The 17,822-nt window shown below is 48.0% G+C and overlaps 1 protein-coding gene and 2 pseudogenes across 3 annotated transcripts; 2 read left to right on the forward strand and 1 right to left on the reverse strand.

Annotated features, from left to right (window-relative positions):
• Positions 1-4,100: 4,100 nt before the first annotated feature.
• Positions 4,101-4,198, reverse strand: LOC144122320 (U2 spliceosomal RNA; annotated as a pseudogene).
• A 3,108-nt stretch (positions 4,199-7,306) lies between these two features.
• Positions 7,307-10,100, forward strand: LOC144118819 (uncharacterized protein T19C3.4-like; annotated as a pseudogene). Its single transcript, XR_013312155.1, has 3 exons — positions 7,307-7,495; positions 8,379-8,777; positions 9,839-10,100. The product of XR_013312155.1 is annotated as an uncharacterized protein T19C3.4-like (transcript).
• Positions 10,101-12,674: 2,574 nt separating this feature from the next.
• On the forward strand, positions 12,675-17,728 carry LOC144118820 (uncharacterized). Of its 2 annotated transcripts, XM_077651625.1 has the most exons (4): positions 12,687-13,021; positions 15,109-15,220; positions 16,075-16,253; positions 16,344-17,728. In XM_077651625.1, the coding sequence occupies exons 1-4, from the start codon at positions 12,724-12,726 to the stop codon at positions 17,195-17,197; spliced, it is 1,443 nt and encodes a 480-aa protein (XP_077507751.1). In that variant the 5' UTR covers positions 12,687-12,723; the 3' UTR covers positions 17,198-17,728. The 2 variants fall into 2 exon arrangements, with proteins under 2 accessions (XP_077507750.1, XP_077507751.1); XM_077651624.1 differs by having other exon boundaries at positions 12,675-13,021; positions 16,075-17,728.
• The last annotated feature ends 94 nt before the right edge of the window (positions 17,729-17,822 follow it).

Here is a 17,822-nt window from a genome sequence, read left to right on the forward strand (position 1 = left end):
TGCTAAACCGTCGTCGTCGCTTCAGATGGCGCGGTTGTTGCGACGCGCATTCTTTCAATCTTTCCTCTCACATCTCTTACAACTCTCCTACATACACTGTCTGCACGTGGCAGCGATTGTGGCCAACCTGAGCCAGTGGGCAGGCCCGCGCACTTTCCTTTTCATTCTTCCTGAAGTCGCAACAACTACGATTAGAAGAGCACTCTTTTCACCCGCCGCGGTGGCTGTGGTTAGGGCGCTAGGCTACTGAGCCGGAGTACCCGTGTCCGAACCCGACCGAGGCGGCCGCGTTTCGATGGAGGCGAAACGCAAAAGGCGCCCGCGTGCTGTGCGATGTCAGTGCACGTTAAAGATCCCCAGGTGTTCCGGAAATTACACCGGAGCCCTCCACCACGGCACCTCTTTCTTCTTTCGCTCCCTCCTTTACCCCTTCTCTTACGGTGCGGTTCAGGGGTCAGCCGAGATGCGAGGCAGATCGATACTGCGCCGTTTCCTTTCCCCAAATAATAATAATAATAATTGGTTTTCGGGGAAAGGAAATGGCGCAGTATCTGTCTCATATATCTTTGGACACCTGAACCACGCCGTAAGGGAAGGGATAAAGGAGGGAGTGAAAGAAAGGAAGAATAGATGCCGTAGTGGAGGGCTCCGGAATAATTTCGACCACCTGGGGATCTTTAACGTGCACTGACATCGCACAGCACACGGGCGCCCTAGCGTTTTTCCTCCATAAACCAATTATTTGTTTTTTCAGACACGGGCGAAAGCGAAACCGAGCAACCAGCAGCAGCGTCAGCCACGTCTACGAGCGGGCGTCGGGTGTGACGGGCTCCTTTCGCCCCTCCTACTGGAGCGACGAGCGGGCACAGTATTGGATGAAATTTTCTAGAACATCCGTCAAACATATCGGCCGGCCGGTAGAAAGCAGCGATAGAAGCATCGCTAATGACGAAGTTACGTCACATTCGTACACATTGAGTAAAAGCAGTAATTTTGTTTCTTCGAGGCAATAAGTATCGACGCCACCCCCTTTTCTATTTCTCTATCACAACGCAGCGGTGGAAAAAAAAAACAGATTAACTGAGAAAAGTTATCATCCGGAATATAATCATCTAGCAAAGTTCCAATTAATGCCGAAAGTGAAGCGCGCAATCAGTATATGAGTGAAGAAAGGACGACACTTAGTTGGGAAGAACATTTCTGGTGTTTGTGAACAAGAAATTACTACCGTTTTCATGGGGACGCACATTCAGCGAAGATGACGAAGTCACTGGAGAAGCTGAGTTTTACACAGTCAGTGTCCCAAAGACTGGATTTATTATATGTTGATTGCGGCTACGTTTTAGCGCACCGTATATCTCGTGCAAAACAGTTATACGATACTCAACACTCCGAATTTCTTGCTAGATCTGGTAATAGGCGTGCTTTAACTACCTTAAGTCTCAGTAAACTCATCCCGACCGCCATGAACGCAGTCTCCCTAGTTCAGACTCCCTCGGAACTTACCAAGTCCTTAGAAGAGATAGGCGCCTTCAAAATTGGTTTAATGGAGAAGGAAATGGCTCAGTATCTGTCTCACATATCGGCGGACAGCTGAACCGCGCCGTAAGGGAAGCGATAAAGGACATTGAGCATCTATTTTCGGCTCTTCGTCCTTCTCTTCCGAGATATGTCAGCACATTGGGCGATTTCGAAGAGGTCACAATCACTGAGCTCTCGCAAACTGTGTCCCGCCTTCCACCGGCGACCCCTAGCGACCCTGATGGTGTCACTTCTTCTATGATTAAAATTTTGTTAGAGAAATACAAGACCGACTTCTTTAACGTCCTCTTGTAAAGTTAGTAAAAAGGGTGTTGCATGGCCGAATAATGTCGATCATTTCAGAGAATGGGCTGTTGAACCCTTGCTAAGTAGGTTTCAGGCCAGGATGCTCTGTATGGTGTGCTCATACCGATCTGAAGAGCCGCGTACAATTAGCTCGTCGCCGAAAGCAATACGCTGCATGCGCTTCTTACTCTTGATGTGGCAAAGGCTTATGAGAGCGTTGAGCACTGGACGCTGTTACAAAGTTTATAGGCTGTAGGACTTCCGAGCTACTTTGTGGCATGGGGTTCGGAATTTCTGGCTGACAGAGAATTTTACTGCTTCAAGAACGGCGTTTCCTGTGGCAGGTTTCGACAAGCGAGAGGAGTGCCCCAAGGTGCGGTCTTCTCCTCTGTTTTTTTTTTCAACATCTTACTTATAGCAGTATTGCCTGCAGTCATAAGGTGACAACCTATGTGCAGGCAGATGACATTGCCTTTTTTGCTTCCGAGAATGACATATACTCTCTACCAGTCCTTACAGTCTTACCTCAACGTCCTAGACCAAGGGTTACGCGACATTAATCTGTGCCTTAATGTAAACACAGTCGTGCCTCGTTAATATCAACACTTTGGTTCCCGATCAAAAGCGTCCATAAAGCGAGTCCAACGAATCACGAAGAAAAAAAGCATATTGTGATTAAGGCCTGCTTCTGGGCATAGCGGTGTCCAGCAAAGTTGAACTTGAACATGATTGTCGGAGCTATGTGCAGACCCATTATCCTGGTCGCCGTTGGGCTTTTGAAATAATGTCGTGGAGCTTTACGCGCCTAGTGGTGTATGATATGCTTCAAGGCGTCTCGTGGCTAAATGACCCAACTACTACGGCTGTTCACATCTCACGAACCGCTACTATATATCAGCACAGAATCGGCCGACGGCTTCTGTATGCTGCTTTCTATACGTGGCACAAGCTGGAGAGAGTTTTCATCGCAGTCGTTCGTGCAATATGGAAAATAGTGAGGCGCGCCAAATGGGCAACTTTGTACCGTAAAGTATTAAACCACCAAAGAAGAGAGCCATCACTCAACCATTCGCACTTTTTCATTGCATTTCTCTGATGTGCTACGCTCAAAATGCAGAAACCGGTACACCTCGTCGGGGCAGTACAGAGATTTTGTTCTCATCTCCGTCCATATTACTGAGACAAAAATACTTGGGCCGTATTGGCATTGTGAATTTTCCCCCTGTCCATTTTCTGGACAGCTAGTTTCCATATTAACGAGGCGGAAATATATTGAAAAAGTTTCATCCCCAGAAAAAGTGTCCATAATTCGAGTTGTCCATATTAATTCGGGTGTCGTATTAACGAGGCGGACTGTACATGTACTTTATTATTTTTCCCGCTCTCTTATCCAGTTAATATCTCTATTATTTATCGGCAACATATGTATTTCCTCAAGTGGAAACTATAAAATACCTCGGAGTAATTTATGATCCTTCACTTTCCTGGCGGACCCAAATAGGACATATCACTGCGAAGGGGTGTCTTAACAGTCCAAACGTTTGTAAAGATGTGCGATTCGTCGCTTACATGCCTCAAATTTGATCTTCCTTTGTCAGCCTAGGACATTTTTCAACGAAAGCTGGTCTCGGTTTCATACTCCACAAATTAGGTTTGTGCAATCTCTCCTTCACCCCTCAAAACGTCCGCATTTCGGACATCTTCCGGTGTGCACCAATTCTACATCTATTCAGATTGTCTTTGATGCGATCTTTACAAACCATGCAAAATTAATGCCTTTCTATTCGCTTTACAGCTTATTACAAGATTACTTGACGCGCTTTCCCCTCTCATGCCCTCATTGCGACAGACGCCTCACAGTGTGAAGAAAAGGCCGGTGTAGGAATTTCCTCTCTCGAATGGTCGTTTTCACTCCGCCCACATGAGTTCACCCCTAATTTATTTGGCACAATTTTTACCAGTAGTCCTGGCTTTGCGCAAGTTAAACAGATATTTGTCCTCTGTCATAATAATGACGGATTCATTATCCCTGTGTTCCTCTCTCACACGCGCCTGCCGGGATCACAGGCACTCCGCTTACTCAAATGCTTGGTACCTCCCCATGTGACGTTCTCTTGCTTGCTTGCTGCTGTTGTCAGGAAGAAAGAAAAGGAAAGTGCACAGCCTGCCCACTGGCTCAAGCCGAGCCACAATCGCTACACGTGCAGATGGTAGAAGAGTTAAAAGATGGGATAGAAAGACAGGATAGAAAAGACGCGCGCTACAGTGTCCCCAGGCTGATCCCGGAGGCAGTGCAATACCGGGCCAACCTGTGGAGGGGGGTGAAGCAAGCTTCAAGCACTCCGCCACATTTCCAAAATAAGTTTAATATGAAGAGAATGAGTACAAACTGTGCGACCAAGACGGGACGTATTTCACACAAAAGGAGACATAGCGCCTTACGTCCCGTCTTGTTCGCGCAGTTTGTACTCAATTCTCTTATTTGTTTTATGATCCATAACAAACAAAACAGGGGACAAACACAAGCGCTAAATTTTGTACTCTCTCCACTGCCGACGTCTGTCCCAAGGCTTCGTGTGCTGCTGGATAACTTGAGCATGGAGAGCACCTCCGTGAAGTCTGCCTTGCCTTTGCCACTCTGATCTTAAGATCTTGCATACCCGGTTCGCGATGTGGATAGACGGAGGAACGGTACCAAACCAAGCCTGGACGTCTTCTGGCACAACCTTGACTCTGATGCAGTAGGCCAATGTGTGGACCCGGCAAACAGTGATGGCGATCAATGTTACTAGCAACGTAGGATGAAAAAGCGGCGGAATGTTAGCGCTTGTGTTTGTCCCCTGTTTCGCTATGGATCATAACGCATACCCACTAGCCCGAACCATCACCTTGTTACTCATTCTCTTCATTATGAGCCAACTAGCCCGCCAGAACGTCCTTCTTAAGTTTAATATCTTGGGTCCAAATTGGACCCGTATCAGATATTAAATTAGAGGCGTTCTCTACGGTTTGGTTTGGGTGCCTGGGCACAGGAGGAAGCCATTTCAATGAGGTTGCTGATACCCTGACGAAAACATCTTTTCAAGGCCCCGCCATCTCTCTCCTCCCGCCCTGCGCATATATTACAGCGGCCAGGTTTCGCAGGTATCTGCTATTGAAATAATTTGCAGGCATCAGCACTTACCTCCTTTCCCGACTTCCAGCCACTTCTCTACCCGTGGTGCAGTAAAGGATGGCGATCGCGCAAGCTTGAGCTTTCTTTCACGCGTCTACGTTGTCTCGTGCCTCAGTTCGACTTCTACCAACACCGGTCTGGTCTGGCGGTCTCACCACTGTGCCCGCTCTGCGCGGAACCCGAGACGGTAGATCACTTCTTGTGACCTGCTGCCGCTTCTCCTCTTTACGGAGGCGCCTGCCAGAGCACCTGTTACGACAGCTAAGTACAAGTCTGTCTGCAGGGGTTGTTCTGTCTCGTGGTGCTTACACCCTTGGGAGCAGCAACAGGAATGTGCTCTCCGCCGTTCAAACTTCCATTTCGATCACGAAACGGCTCCCACCCTAAAATTTTCTCAGTTTCATCTTCTGGCTACTGGTGTACAAAATTCATCTCGAAATTCTCCAAAGCTTCCTAAACACGGCACGGTTAGCCCGTTCCTTTTCAGTCACAAATCTCACAGTGTTTAATTTCAACTACAAATCTGCGTTCTTATTTTTTAATTTTAGTTCATTAATGTTTTAATTTTACTGTTTTGAGCACTTTCGATCGCCGCCTGTGTCTTGGCCAATCCCCAGCATTGGGTTATATTAGCCATTATCCTCATGAGGCAACAACAACATCTACAGGAACCGGCCAATCTATGGTGGAGTGACTAACTGGCGCAGCTCGACTGACCGCGCGGCATCACATATATAAATATAGTAACTGATATATGCAGTTTGGTCAAAAACCATCCGCAACGCCGTCATCTTGTTTTTTAATCTATCAAGAGATTTGAAGAAGCTGCGGCATTTATCACGAACAGCGTGCGAACTGTCACGTCCGGATACCGCAATCTGTGCTCTTTATAGCTTGCGGCTATAGAACTAAGATGACTTCAACTCCTTTATCTAGAATTTGCTTATAATGGGCCGCTTCTTCTCGGTCGAAAACCACTGGCGCCAAGCTCATACGACAGAAGTCATGTACAAGTCGCTCTGACCCTGACGAGGAAAGAAGGCGCGCGTTTCGAAGTGACTCCTTCAAGCGCAACGACAGTTCCAGCGCCAGTTTGGCTCCACCATATGCTTGGATAAGCCACAGGTCCTGTTTGTTCTACTGCTAAAATTTATTAATGGAATGTCATCTACTAGTCTTGCTAAATTTCATAATATTATCCATTAGGTCTTCATTTTTCTTCGCAGTCCATATTGTTCTATTGCATTAGGTCTCCTCAATGTTGCCCTCCTGCGTGCGTTGTTATCTCCTTTTTTCTTTTTTGATCACCTATGTATACAGCTCAATAGCTCTCCATGCATCCCGATTCTTTACCGATCATCCCTTACCCAACAATTCTGGACAAAAGCATTTTTGAACGGGGACCAGTTTAGGGACGCAATTTTTTAATATATTGTAAGATTTCACTACAAAAATCAGTTTTTCCGCAGATATTCCGTCAGCAGGTTTACATTTTTTTTCGAATTAACGTTTTTGCTGTCATCAAAAGTCTCCCCCATTGGTTTTCTATATATGGCCGTATTAACTGCTTGATGCGAGTGATGGAAACTCGCTAAAAGAATTAAAGATTTCGCTGCACATCGGAAGAATGGGACCTTCCGTATTTCCATAACAATACCTTACAACATTCCAATATTCATATTTTTGTCCGAGAATGTTGGGACAAATTGTGTGTGGGGTGCCATTGTTGTTAGGACAAAAGCAACAGTTGCAGCTCACGCAGTCACCACATTCGCTGTTGCACATTTCGATTAATATATGCCGCTATAGGGTAGCGAGAAGCCAACCTCCTCTTCTGTTGTTGTTGTTGTTGTTGTTAGCCTATCAAAAGATGGCACATACCCACACTGGGGGATCGGCCAAGAATCGGGTGGCTATTCACCTGAACGCAGTTAACAAAAAGGAAAAGCACGTGGGAGCGCAACACCGGTGAATTTTTTCGTCATGACAGAAAAGGGATGAGGTGTTTTGATTTTAAAATTTTAAGAATAACAATAAAAGAGAGGGATTAAATAATAATGATTTAGTTTCAGTGTCTTCTTCGTCGTCAACAAGGTGAGGATGACTCGTTTCCAGCTATTTTTCCTTGCGCAATTGATATCGGGGCCTTTTCTTCTCAGAAGGGATATATATGTACACGAGGGGAAATCATGCATAAATCAACACCTGAGGCATTGCTCTTCGCTCGGATCGACTTCCATCGTTGCCATTGTTTCTCCCAGTAGATCCCTCATCTCTGCAGCACGCGCACGGGCCCAGCTGAGGCGCCGAAGAAGAGGGTGGAGCGGCGCAGTTGGCCAACGGAGCGGTGGCTGCAGCTGGGCCGTCGGCAACGTCGGCGCCCTCCTGTCAACGATGGACCCTTGACGAGGATCGTGGCCGCGACGTCCCCATGGCCGAGGCCCGCCTCGAGCCTCCCAGGCTGCCGGTGCCCAAGCAGGCGGAGACCTCCAGGTATTACATCGCCGTCCACGCATGCAGTCGGGGCGGAGGCGCGCGCGGCGGTCTCCGAGTGGAACAGCTACGGCGCACCACTTCGAAGCCAGAATTCTGCGAGTTCTAGGACCGAGTAGTTAGCGTTATAGGAGCTGAAGTCATGCCTTCCAAACAGACCACTCGTCATTGGCCATGCTCGAGCCTGGTCGCATTGCGTGGGCGTTAGACTTTCTAGGGTCCAGCTGTGACCTCTGCGGGAGTGTGAACGCTGTTTTAGTCAGACAACGTTAACCGATCCCGAGCGTCACACACTCATTTGTGGTCCAAAGTGAAACCGAACTATCAGTCATCGACGGAGCTGACAGCAGTCATCAGCCTGACTACGCCGCTGCAAGACAAAGGGCTCTCCCGTATCTCGGCAAGTGACACTGTCCTGGCAGTATTTTGTTTCGAAGGCCGTCTTCTCTCGTGCGCCTTTCTTCGCTATCCTTGCCTGCTTAGACCGCCATTAGCATGTGGCAGTCCCGTGACCTTGATTGTGCTGTGACCGGTTTTCTCGTGTTTTATTTTTTTTTTCGTCGTCGCTCTGCACTCTGTGCTTTGACAGTCTGTTTGTGACTGACTTTTCCTGTGCCTTTGGTTTCATCTTGTTTTTAGTATTGTTTTTGGTTTTTCACTCCCCTGTTTTTCCCTTTAAGTTTTTTTGCTTTTGAGCATTTAGCTCCTTTTCATTTTTATCTGAATTGGCTTAAGCCTTGCAAAGCGTTGCTGGTCCGGGCTCCCTCTCTCTTCTTTTTATATTTGCTGAGACGACCAGTAAAAGGGTAGAAGGCAATAAATGCGTGGCTTCACTCAGATGAGAGGCAGCGAGCTGACATGCCTGCCGTCCCCCTCCTTCCAGCCTCGCCACAAAGGCCCGCTGCTCTGGATGCTGCTGTTCGCGCTGAGGCCAGATGTCGCGCACCTTCAGCCGCCTGGTGCTGCTGGCCGTGGGCGCGCTGCACCCGGCCTACCTGTCGTGCAAGGCGGTCACTCGCGCTCCCCGCGCGAATACGTGCGCTGGATGATGTACTGGGTGGTGTTCGCCGCCTTCCTGAGCGTCGAGCCGCTCGCCCGACCTGGTCTTCTGCTGCTTCCTGCCGCTGTACGCCGAGCTGAAGATCGCCTTCGTCTTCTGGCTCCAGTCGAGCACCACTCGCGGCGCCAGCCTCGTCTTCCGCAAGCTACTGCTGCCCGAGTTCACCAAGCGCGAGAAAGAGATCGACGCCATCTGGGCCAGCTGCACACGCGGGCCTCACAGGTGGGCACACGCCGCGAGGCCTCTCATTCAGTTGCGCCCATCCGCCGATCCGTCCTGGCTATCCTGCTGCATGAACTGTAGGATGGCAACCGTCTCGTTGTGGTTTTCTTAACGAAGCTCCCATAATAAAGGCCCATGTATCCTTCGAGACTGCCTGTAAATATGTGGGTGCTTTATCCAGGAGAGCTTTGGTGAGGTGGCTTTCCAGTGCAACTCCCAGTCGTGGGCAATAGCAAGCTCCTCACGGACAGTGCCGGTGTGGCCTGCCATGTCAGCGGAGTCTGTATTGTGGCATTTTCGTTACCTCCACGCCGCGTAACGCTGTTAATAACAGCAGGACAGCTTTGGAAGCGTACACTCTATACACGAATCACCCTGAAAGGGAGTAAAAAAGAGTAAGCCTTCTAACGCTTTTCTGATAGGGGCAGGATATGCTGCCCATCCCCTGTGTAGATTTGCGTCACCCCTCTTCAAAACAGGCGAAGTTCTTGCAGTTACGAAGATTTCAACGCAGGTTACGATCTCCTCTATTTCCTGACCTCAAGATCTCTAGTGCGCCGTTTAAGAAGTCTCCTTACATACATGGTTAACTGATTCAAGTTTTTTTTTTGTTTCGGGGTGGGAATATGCCTCCGTTGCCAACAGTAAACATTCCGTATATTTAGGGACCCAAATCTACCCCGGAACTTGGGTAGCATCCCCTGCCCCTCAAAAGGATCGAGTGCGCTAGAACTACTTACTCCCTTTATTCCCTTGTAGCGTAATTTATGATTACAGTGCAACATACGGCCCACCTTTGAGGTATAACAGGTAGCAGCCCGAAAAATTACGAGTTGGGGACCTCGTGTAAGCTGTGGTGTGTTAAAGAACTAAAGACGACAATATTTATTGTATCACCGCGTGATATATCACATAAGACCGCTAAATTACTTATAAGTGAACTGAGCCATCGCAAGTTATATAGCAAGGGCGACCGCATGCATGCATGCACGCTTTGCTGTGTGTGTATAGTTGGGCTCGGTAGAGCTGTCTGTTGATCAGTCCTCCACTGTGCCTTCTAGGTGGGCGCGTCGACCGCCCGCTACGTGACACAGGTGGTGATGCAGACGGTGTTCAGCCACATCCGCGACAACTACAGCATTGCCGACCTGGTGTCCTCCGACCTCAAGCTGAACCTGTTCGACCCGGTGGGCGAGGCTCGTCGTCTCTTGAGGACCCCTCCGAGATGGCGCTGGGCGACCAGGGCGGACGCCGCAGGCCCCATCGGCGCGCCGACGACGACGCCAAGCGGCGCAAGATCAGCACCAACACGCTCTAGGCGCGGGTCGCGCACGCTGCTGCCCCGGCAGGCGCTGCGGGCACGTCCTCAAGCACGGGCACGAAATTCAGCTGCGAAGCAAGTCGTAAAAAACATGCAGTCGGCGAGACGAGGACAATTAAGCTCGTTCCTTTACTGAGCATGTGAACGTCGTTCTGCGACCTCTGTCATGGCACCCCCGAGGCCTCGTGATCTTTCTGGAACCACTGATGCCAGGGTTCGCAGTGTGCCGAAATTCGCATCCAGAGAAGTCGAGGTGAAGTGCGGGGCAGCAAGCATTAGCCTCTGCAGGGGAAGAAAATTTAAAATGCGCCTTTAATGTTCTGGTAAAATAAAAATTGCCGACGTCTGCTGGGCCCGAACTAATGTCTCGTCTTATTTTGCGCCGCTCATTTCCTAAACGCATAGCGCACGCCGTCAGTGCGCAATGCGCAGATCGTCCTGAGGGAACCAGATGTGCGCCAGGTGTCGGCCAGCTACACGCACGCCTGTTGGGTGGGGACCAATCAGTGCGTGCGCACTCGTGGCACGCTGTATACGCGGGTACGCGCTATGCTAAAAGTCGTACAGTAGCCGCCGGGAAAGATCCGTTGGTCCACCGCTGTGGTCTTTATGAATTCATAGTGCAGTGAGAAGAAAAGTGATTGGCGAAAATAAGTTTTCAGGGCAATGTCTAGCTACCACGCTTTTGACTATTTTTTATACAGGTGCCGTGCTAAATGGACTGCATTCATCAACGCAACATGCAGGTGCCTTTTCGTAGCGCTTTTGCAAGGCTGCTATTATCATTATGGAGCAAAAGTTTTTCACTTGTACTGATTTACATGAACCAATCGCCTCCGCCGACTGATTCGCCACCTGCGTCCCATGACCGACGGATGCGTCTTGTGTGAGCCCCGTGAGCTCGAAAAAGACAGGTAGCATCGGAATATGATGCGTGGGCAGCTGCAACTTTCTCATGCTGGTCCCAACAAGAGCGAACAGAAGTAGGCGGGGACGGGGAGTGGGAGAGGCGGTCGGAGGCCAAGAAAATACAATATAAATCCTGGAGATAGCAAAACCAAGGGTTCGACGAAAGTTAGCTTGGCCAGGTATGGGATGAAGTGAATCACGGTCACTGATTAAGTCTGAAGAAGTCTGGAGATAGCAGCTAGTGATGCACTATCATACCGGGTGTCCCAGCCAACTTGAGCCAAGGGTTAAAAAATAAATTATTGAAGCAGGCGAGTGAAACCAGTTGCATATCGGTGACAGCTAGCCACCTTGCGCACCACTGGCAATTTTTTTGTTTCGCAATTAATTAATAGTTTAATTAAGTGTAATTATTTCAATTAATACAAATTGACTTCAGATGACAAATTGCATTTAAAGAGTTGTCGAGCACCTTCAGAAAACCCCATTCCACCAATTACGATACGGGAATCCTCACGTGCGTCTTTTTTTTTTTCCCTGCTCCGAAGAAAGCCCGCGAAATACAAAATCAACCACGTGACACGCACTTGCGCGCCACGATCGTGCTGCTGGGGTGCCATGCCACTGGGGTGGCACGGCCTCGCCTGCGCTTCAGCCAAGAAAAATGTGTGGTTAATTATGGCTTGGGGAGGAACTGACTGTGCGGACGATCCAGGGAGGCGTGCATAGTGAACCCTACAACAGCAGTCAAGTACCCAGAGGTGTGTTTCGGCACGGTGGGGGAGGGGGGGGGAGGAGTGAGTAGGAGGGGGGGGGGGGGGGCAGACTACTTCGCACAGCATGAGCGAGAGTTCGAAGTGAAAGCAACCCGCAGCAGAGGATTCTTGGGCCGTCAGTCGCTATATGGCCATCCAACCGCTGTGAAGTGCTCAGGGCACAGCGGTCCCATGGCTAACCTACTCCGCTGTGATCCCATATGCCTTTCGGTAGGCATGAGACAGTTCTTGCAGAGGCGTCAGGAGGACGTGGAGAGAACGGCCCTAGTCGTCTGCAAGCAAACACCAATAGAAGGCATCCAGGGCGACATGGGTTGGTCTTCGTTTACGGCGCGAGAGGCCTTGGCGAAGACAACCTATGAGGACAGACTTATGCATCTTCCCGATACTGGCCCGACCCGCCAAACAGTGCTGCACACTATTTTTGCGGGGAGGTCAATGAGGTTGACTGGGCGGACGTTCTGCCTTCGTCGGCGATATGTTTTGCCAGCGGTGAGCCTCGCGACCTCGCGCACATCGAGGCACTCAAGTGCGGTGTGGGCAGTCATGATGATGTATTTTCCTTCACCGCACCAAACTTCTTTTTTAGTTTTGTTGTTGTTGTTGCATCAAAAGCGATGGCACATACCTATGGTGGGGGATTGGGCAGGGTTTGGTGCAGATTCAAGCAGGAGAAAACTCTAGGTTTATATCAAGCGGCTCATAAATATAGAGGAATCTGTGTAAAAAGAAAACACGAATTTTGAGAGATCTTGAGGATATCAGGATGAAAATCGAGGAAGCAAAGCGTCGAGGGTTGAAAAACTAAATTTTAAAGCTATAATCTCGACCTGTCACAAAGGGCACAGCCACATCACCATCGCCATCACCATTCAAACACACTGCGATTCATGCTGCGGTACTCTCACTGTGCTGTCAACTCTGCGATCTGCACTGCAGCATGACTTCCCAACCACCCAATAAGAGGGTAAAAAAACCACACTGGGGCGAAGATGAAAAATTAGAGCTTATAAATTTGGTTCGAGAGCGCAGGAAGGTCATATTTTCAAAATTCAATTCGGCTGACACCAAAAACAGGCGATCAGAGGCCTGGGCCAAAATCGTTCAAATTTTGAATGCCCGGCATAGATCTGCCAAGACTCCCAGGAAAGCAGAGGAATGTAAAAAGCAGTGGCAAAATTTAAAGCACCAACTGAGGATGACACTGCAACAAGTGCGGCAAGAAGGCAGTGAGACCGGTGAGTATTGTTTCTCCAAATTGCTTACAGCGCATTGTGTGCTTGAAGTGCCAGAAGTGTCATACGAAACAGCTCGGAGTTAGAACAGAAAGCGACGCAGTGAGGGTTGTATTCGGAGCATCAGAAAATTCGTGTTTGCCCTTGCGTTAATGCGAGATTCAGTGACAGCTGGGCTGTGAGAAGTGTCTGCGTGTCGCGTTCAGTATCTCAGGGAAGGTGCGTAAGTTATCACCGAGTTTCCCTCATTACACAGCATGGCGTGTCATTTTCTCAGCGAGTGATGTGAGCAGTTCCCGGATGCCTTCAGTGAGTGCGTTTGTGGGCAGCTTTCAGAGCGCGTGCTCTCTGCGCTCAACAGGAAAGGTTCAGCTCTGCATGTTTTCGATGTCTAGCCTACCGCCTTTATGCGGCGTTCGATGGCCATATCGAATCGTTTGGCGGCGTCTCACGACCACGCGTTCGAATACTTTTAAGGTCCGGTCATTGGTGCTGAGAATCCGCGCTCTCCGCATTCCAGGAGCAAAAACGTTCTCCGCGTCTGTACTTCTTTCCTATTGAAATTTACCATTACAGCCTTTCTTTTCTTCAAATCCTTTTATTCCTTCATAGAAAACGTGCAACGCCCCCCCCCCCCCCCCATTTCCCCCGTTTCCCCCCCTCACCTTGTATGTGGTTCACACGGCCCAGTTACCACTTACTGTTTCATCAGAACAAAAAATAATTACCGTATTTATTCCCCAAATTTGCGGAATTTTTTTAAAATTAAGACTTCAAGAAGGGGGTGCGCAAATTGCACAGCGATTTTGCGAACACGCACCAGAAAATTATGCAAAGGTCATGACGCAGAATGTATAGTGTGTATTGCTGCCTATACGTCGACCCCCACAACTCGGATCCCTCGCTGGCTAAGAAAAAAGTTGACTCTAAATGTAAGACGTGTGCCCCCACCCGTACTGCCCCACGTTATACATAGTTTAAAGTGGGATGGCATGACGGCACGTGTGCAGCTGAAAGCAATAAACGTGCAACTATACAATCATAAAGCCAGCAGCCAGAGCTAAAGCCCCTCTGTCGGCAGGAAACGTCATAGAGGGGCTTTAATCAGAGGCAAATGGAGATGAAATGTGATAAAATGGTGCCCTCACGTGCTGCCCAGCTGACTAGCAGTAAACCGAACAGCAAACCACGCCAATATTTTCGAGCCTCATTTGCGCATAGCCATAAGCATGCTGGTGGTTAGGGATGGCATTGGAATGTAAATATGCCAGTAAAAGTTTTTTTATTTTGTATAAGCTCGGTAAATTAGTAGTATGTGAATTACGAGTACATACTGCATTTTCATTTCTTCTGCATCCTCATTACTGCACCCTCTTCGTGCTGTTTATGCTTCCAGTACCAAACTTTTCAGTGCAATAACGCCCAAAATCAGAAGAGTGAGACGAGTGGGTTTTGTAGTTGTTTATTATAAGCATGGACCATCACGAGCATGATTGGATGCAAACATGCTTTGTATATCCATGCAGCATGATAACAAGAAAATTGTTTGTCAGTAAAAAATGTCGCAAAATTTCAGGGAAGCAGTGCACAATCAAGACAAATGCAAAAGGAGAGTTTCAGAGAGCAGGGAAGGCAGTACTTTGTTCTGCAGCTGATAATACAAAATGGGAAGGTGTCAAGAGCACAGATTGCATAACAACAAAATGTAAACTGCGAAAGGTGCTGCTTGGGCAAGGGGAAATCATTTTGCAAACTGCTCACAGGGCGTGAAAACAACTTAAAAAATGTACACGCGCCTTATTGAAATCAGTACGGATGAAGTGTCTTGCAGAGGACTAGTAAACGATGCAAAAACAAGGGTCACATTAATATAGTAGCAATATCTCGGCTGCCTATGTTAGTCTTAGTATCCTGCAAGTGCATCTATCACAAGCAGTACTACCATGAAAGCACAATTACTAACATGCTAGCTCTAGCTCGAAGTCGCATGGACCACTAACTAGTTTTGTAATGCCATAATCTGACATGACCTTTGTTGAAAAGAAAAAAAACCACGTGAACTTTATAAAGATGTCAACATACACCCATAGGTAGTCGCCGCAACTACAATGAGCTGGGCCCCATTTTGAAGGCTGTCCACGAAGCAATTGGTGCGGACAACCCCATGCTCAACTGCACCCCTGCCAGCGCAAGTTTAACAGCGTAAGTAAAGTTTTATCTGCATATCATGTCATCGTACAGCTGAAAGGGATATTGAGCACAACTGCATGCAACATTTCTTACTAAAAATTGATTGTGCACCTCTCTGATGCTATACTGAGTACTGTTTGGCAACAGAAGTCACAATAATTGCCGAGAAAGATCGAACTAAAACTCGTTTCCCTCTCCCTGACACAGAAACCAAACTCCAGATGCCAGTGCAAAAAAAAACCCGAGTTTATGATTACTGCTTTCAAGTGCATGACAGTGCTCCTTAAGCTTAAAGATCCCTGGTCATAAACTGCCTTAACGTAATGCTGTATGCTTACAAGAAAGGCCAGTGGTGGCGGATTATGCTGACACTGTTTTTCGACCTTTGTCAGCTGAAAAAAAAAAGCTCTGTTTGCAGTGCGAGGGCCATGTTTGTCTTTGTGTAGCAGTAATCTATTACTAAAAGTGGACATCAATTTTCCTCAATGTTATTTGACTTAAGCATAGTCCAAGACACAATGGTGCGCGTAAACCGAAGCAAGGTACGCATGGCTGTACTTCACTACCACAGCCTTTCATTGCACTCATGCAACATGCAGCAGCATACAGCACTTGGGACGGTTGGCAATGCCTGTGAGGGCATTTGGAATGCCTATTTGCCATGTTTTATAGAAATAAAAAGGGCCTGCATGCAGAAACATGTAGAAATGGTATAAATGCATGCCTCATAACTGACACATGAATGTGAGCATGCAAGCAGTCATGTTTCAATCAAAGCACTGCAGTGGTATATTTCACGTGACACAGCCTGCTATTGTCTTGGTACATATGACTCATCAGTGCCACATGCCTTTGCGGTTGCACAGCGATGCTGCACAAGCCGAAGAGCCTGCGCACAAGTCACCCACCAGGCCTTCAGAGCTGGGGAACCTCCCAGGTAGCAGCTCGATAAACGTTTACTGGGTGCACAGCAGCGAGGCTGAGCATGGAGAATTGTTGTTCAGGTTGGAGGATGTTGAGGTGAAAACGTGCGACAACAGTACAGGTGCTGCTGCTCCAGAAACCACTCCACAGCTTCCTGCCGAACTGTCGTGTACGTTGGAAGATGTTAAGGTGGCGACATGCGACCGTGCAGCTGCTGCTGCTCCAGAAACCGCTCCACAGCTGCCTAGCGAACTGTCGTGTACGTTGCAAGATTTTGAGGTGGAGACGTGCGACAGTGCAGCTGCTGCTGCTCCAGAAACCACTCCTCAGCCGCCTAGCGAACTGTCGTGTACAATGGAAGATGTTAAGGTGGAGACGTGCGATGGTGTAGATGCTGCTGCTCCAGAAACAGCTCCACAGCTGCCTGGCGAAATGTCGTGTACATTAGAGGATGTCAAGCTTAAAACGTGCGATGCTAACGCAGCTACTGATGTCGCTTCAGAAACAGCTCCACAGCTGCCTGAACATTCACCTGTAGGGCGGCTGGAGTCTGCAGTAAGCCAGGAGCAGACCTCACAGTCCACACATGAGAACAGGGGGGCAGCGTGGGGAAAGCGGCCAGCTACTTTACACCAGTCACGGTTACGTCAGCACGCCCTACAATTGCGAGATGTCCTCGAGTTGAATCGTCAAAACATTGAGCTCGAAGCAGCCACCTTGCAAGCGAGACGAAGTGCTGCTAAGGCCGATCTGGCTATATCAACTTCAGTAGCAGAAGCAACAGCCAAGGCAGCGCAGACTGCTACTGAAACACTGGGCAAATATGCTGCCTTAGCACATCAGCTTGGTGATGTAGCTGTTGCTGCCAAGGATTTGCTGTGCTCACAGAAAGAGGTGGAGTGCTCAAAGAAAAAGGTGCTGGACCTCGAAGCTCGAAACTTGGAGCTGGAGGGAAGGCGCCGGCTTTTGGAGCTAGAAAACTTGGAGCTTGAGAAAAAGCGCCGGCTTTTGGAGCTCAAAAAGCTAGAGTACAACACCAGCATGAAAGGAGGAGGGAATGTGTGAATATGTGTAACTAGTTGTGTAAATAGTTTTGTTAATAATTGTGTAAGTTGTAAATAGCAGGGTAGTAGTATAGTGTTGTGTAAAATTATTGGAGCTTGTGTTGTGTTAGACCTGCGTACTGTAGTATGTTTTGTTACATTCTGTCTGTCATCCCATATTGCGTATTGAATTGTATGTATATATATTTGTATTGTCTGTGTTTGTTCATGAGAATACTTTATTTCTCCTCATAGCTATGACCCTGAAATTAGGGCTTATCGGTCATCCCATATTGCATATTGAAATGTATGTATATATTTCTTTGTATTGTACTGTGTTTATTCATGAGAATACACTTTTTATTTCTCCTCATGGCCATGGCCTAGAAATTAAGGTTTATCTGTCATCTCATATTGCATATTTAAATGTTGTGTGTATGTATGTATACTATTGTACTATTTTTATTCATGAGAATACTTTTTATTTCTCCTCTTAGCTGTGACACTAAAATTAGGGTTCCCATGAATAAATAAATAAATTTTAAAAGGTTGATATGAGCAGTATCTGACTGTGTCCGGTTGCCTTCAAGCATAATCATTGTTAATTGTATACATTTTTGGCAAGAATTGAGTGTCACTATCAATTT

This window comes from Amblyomma americanum, chromosome 2, assembly GCF_052857255.1.
Source record: "Amblyomma americanum isolate KBUSLIRL-KWMA chromosome 2, ASM5285725v1, whole genome shotgun sequence".
NCBI classification, from domain to species: domain Eukaryota; kingdom Metazoa; phylum Arthropoda; class Arachnida; order Ixodida; family Ixodidae; genus Amblyomma; species Amblyomma americanum.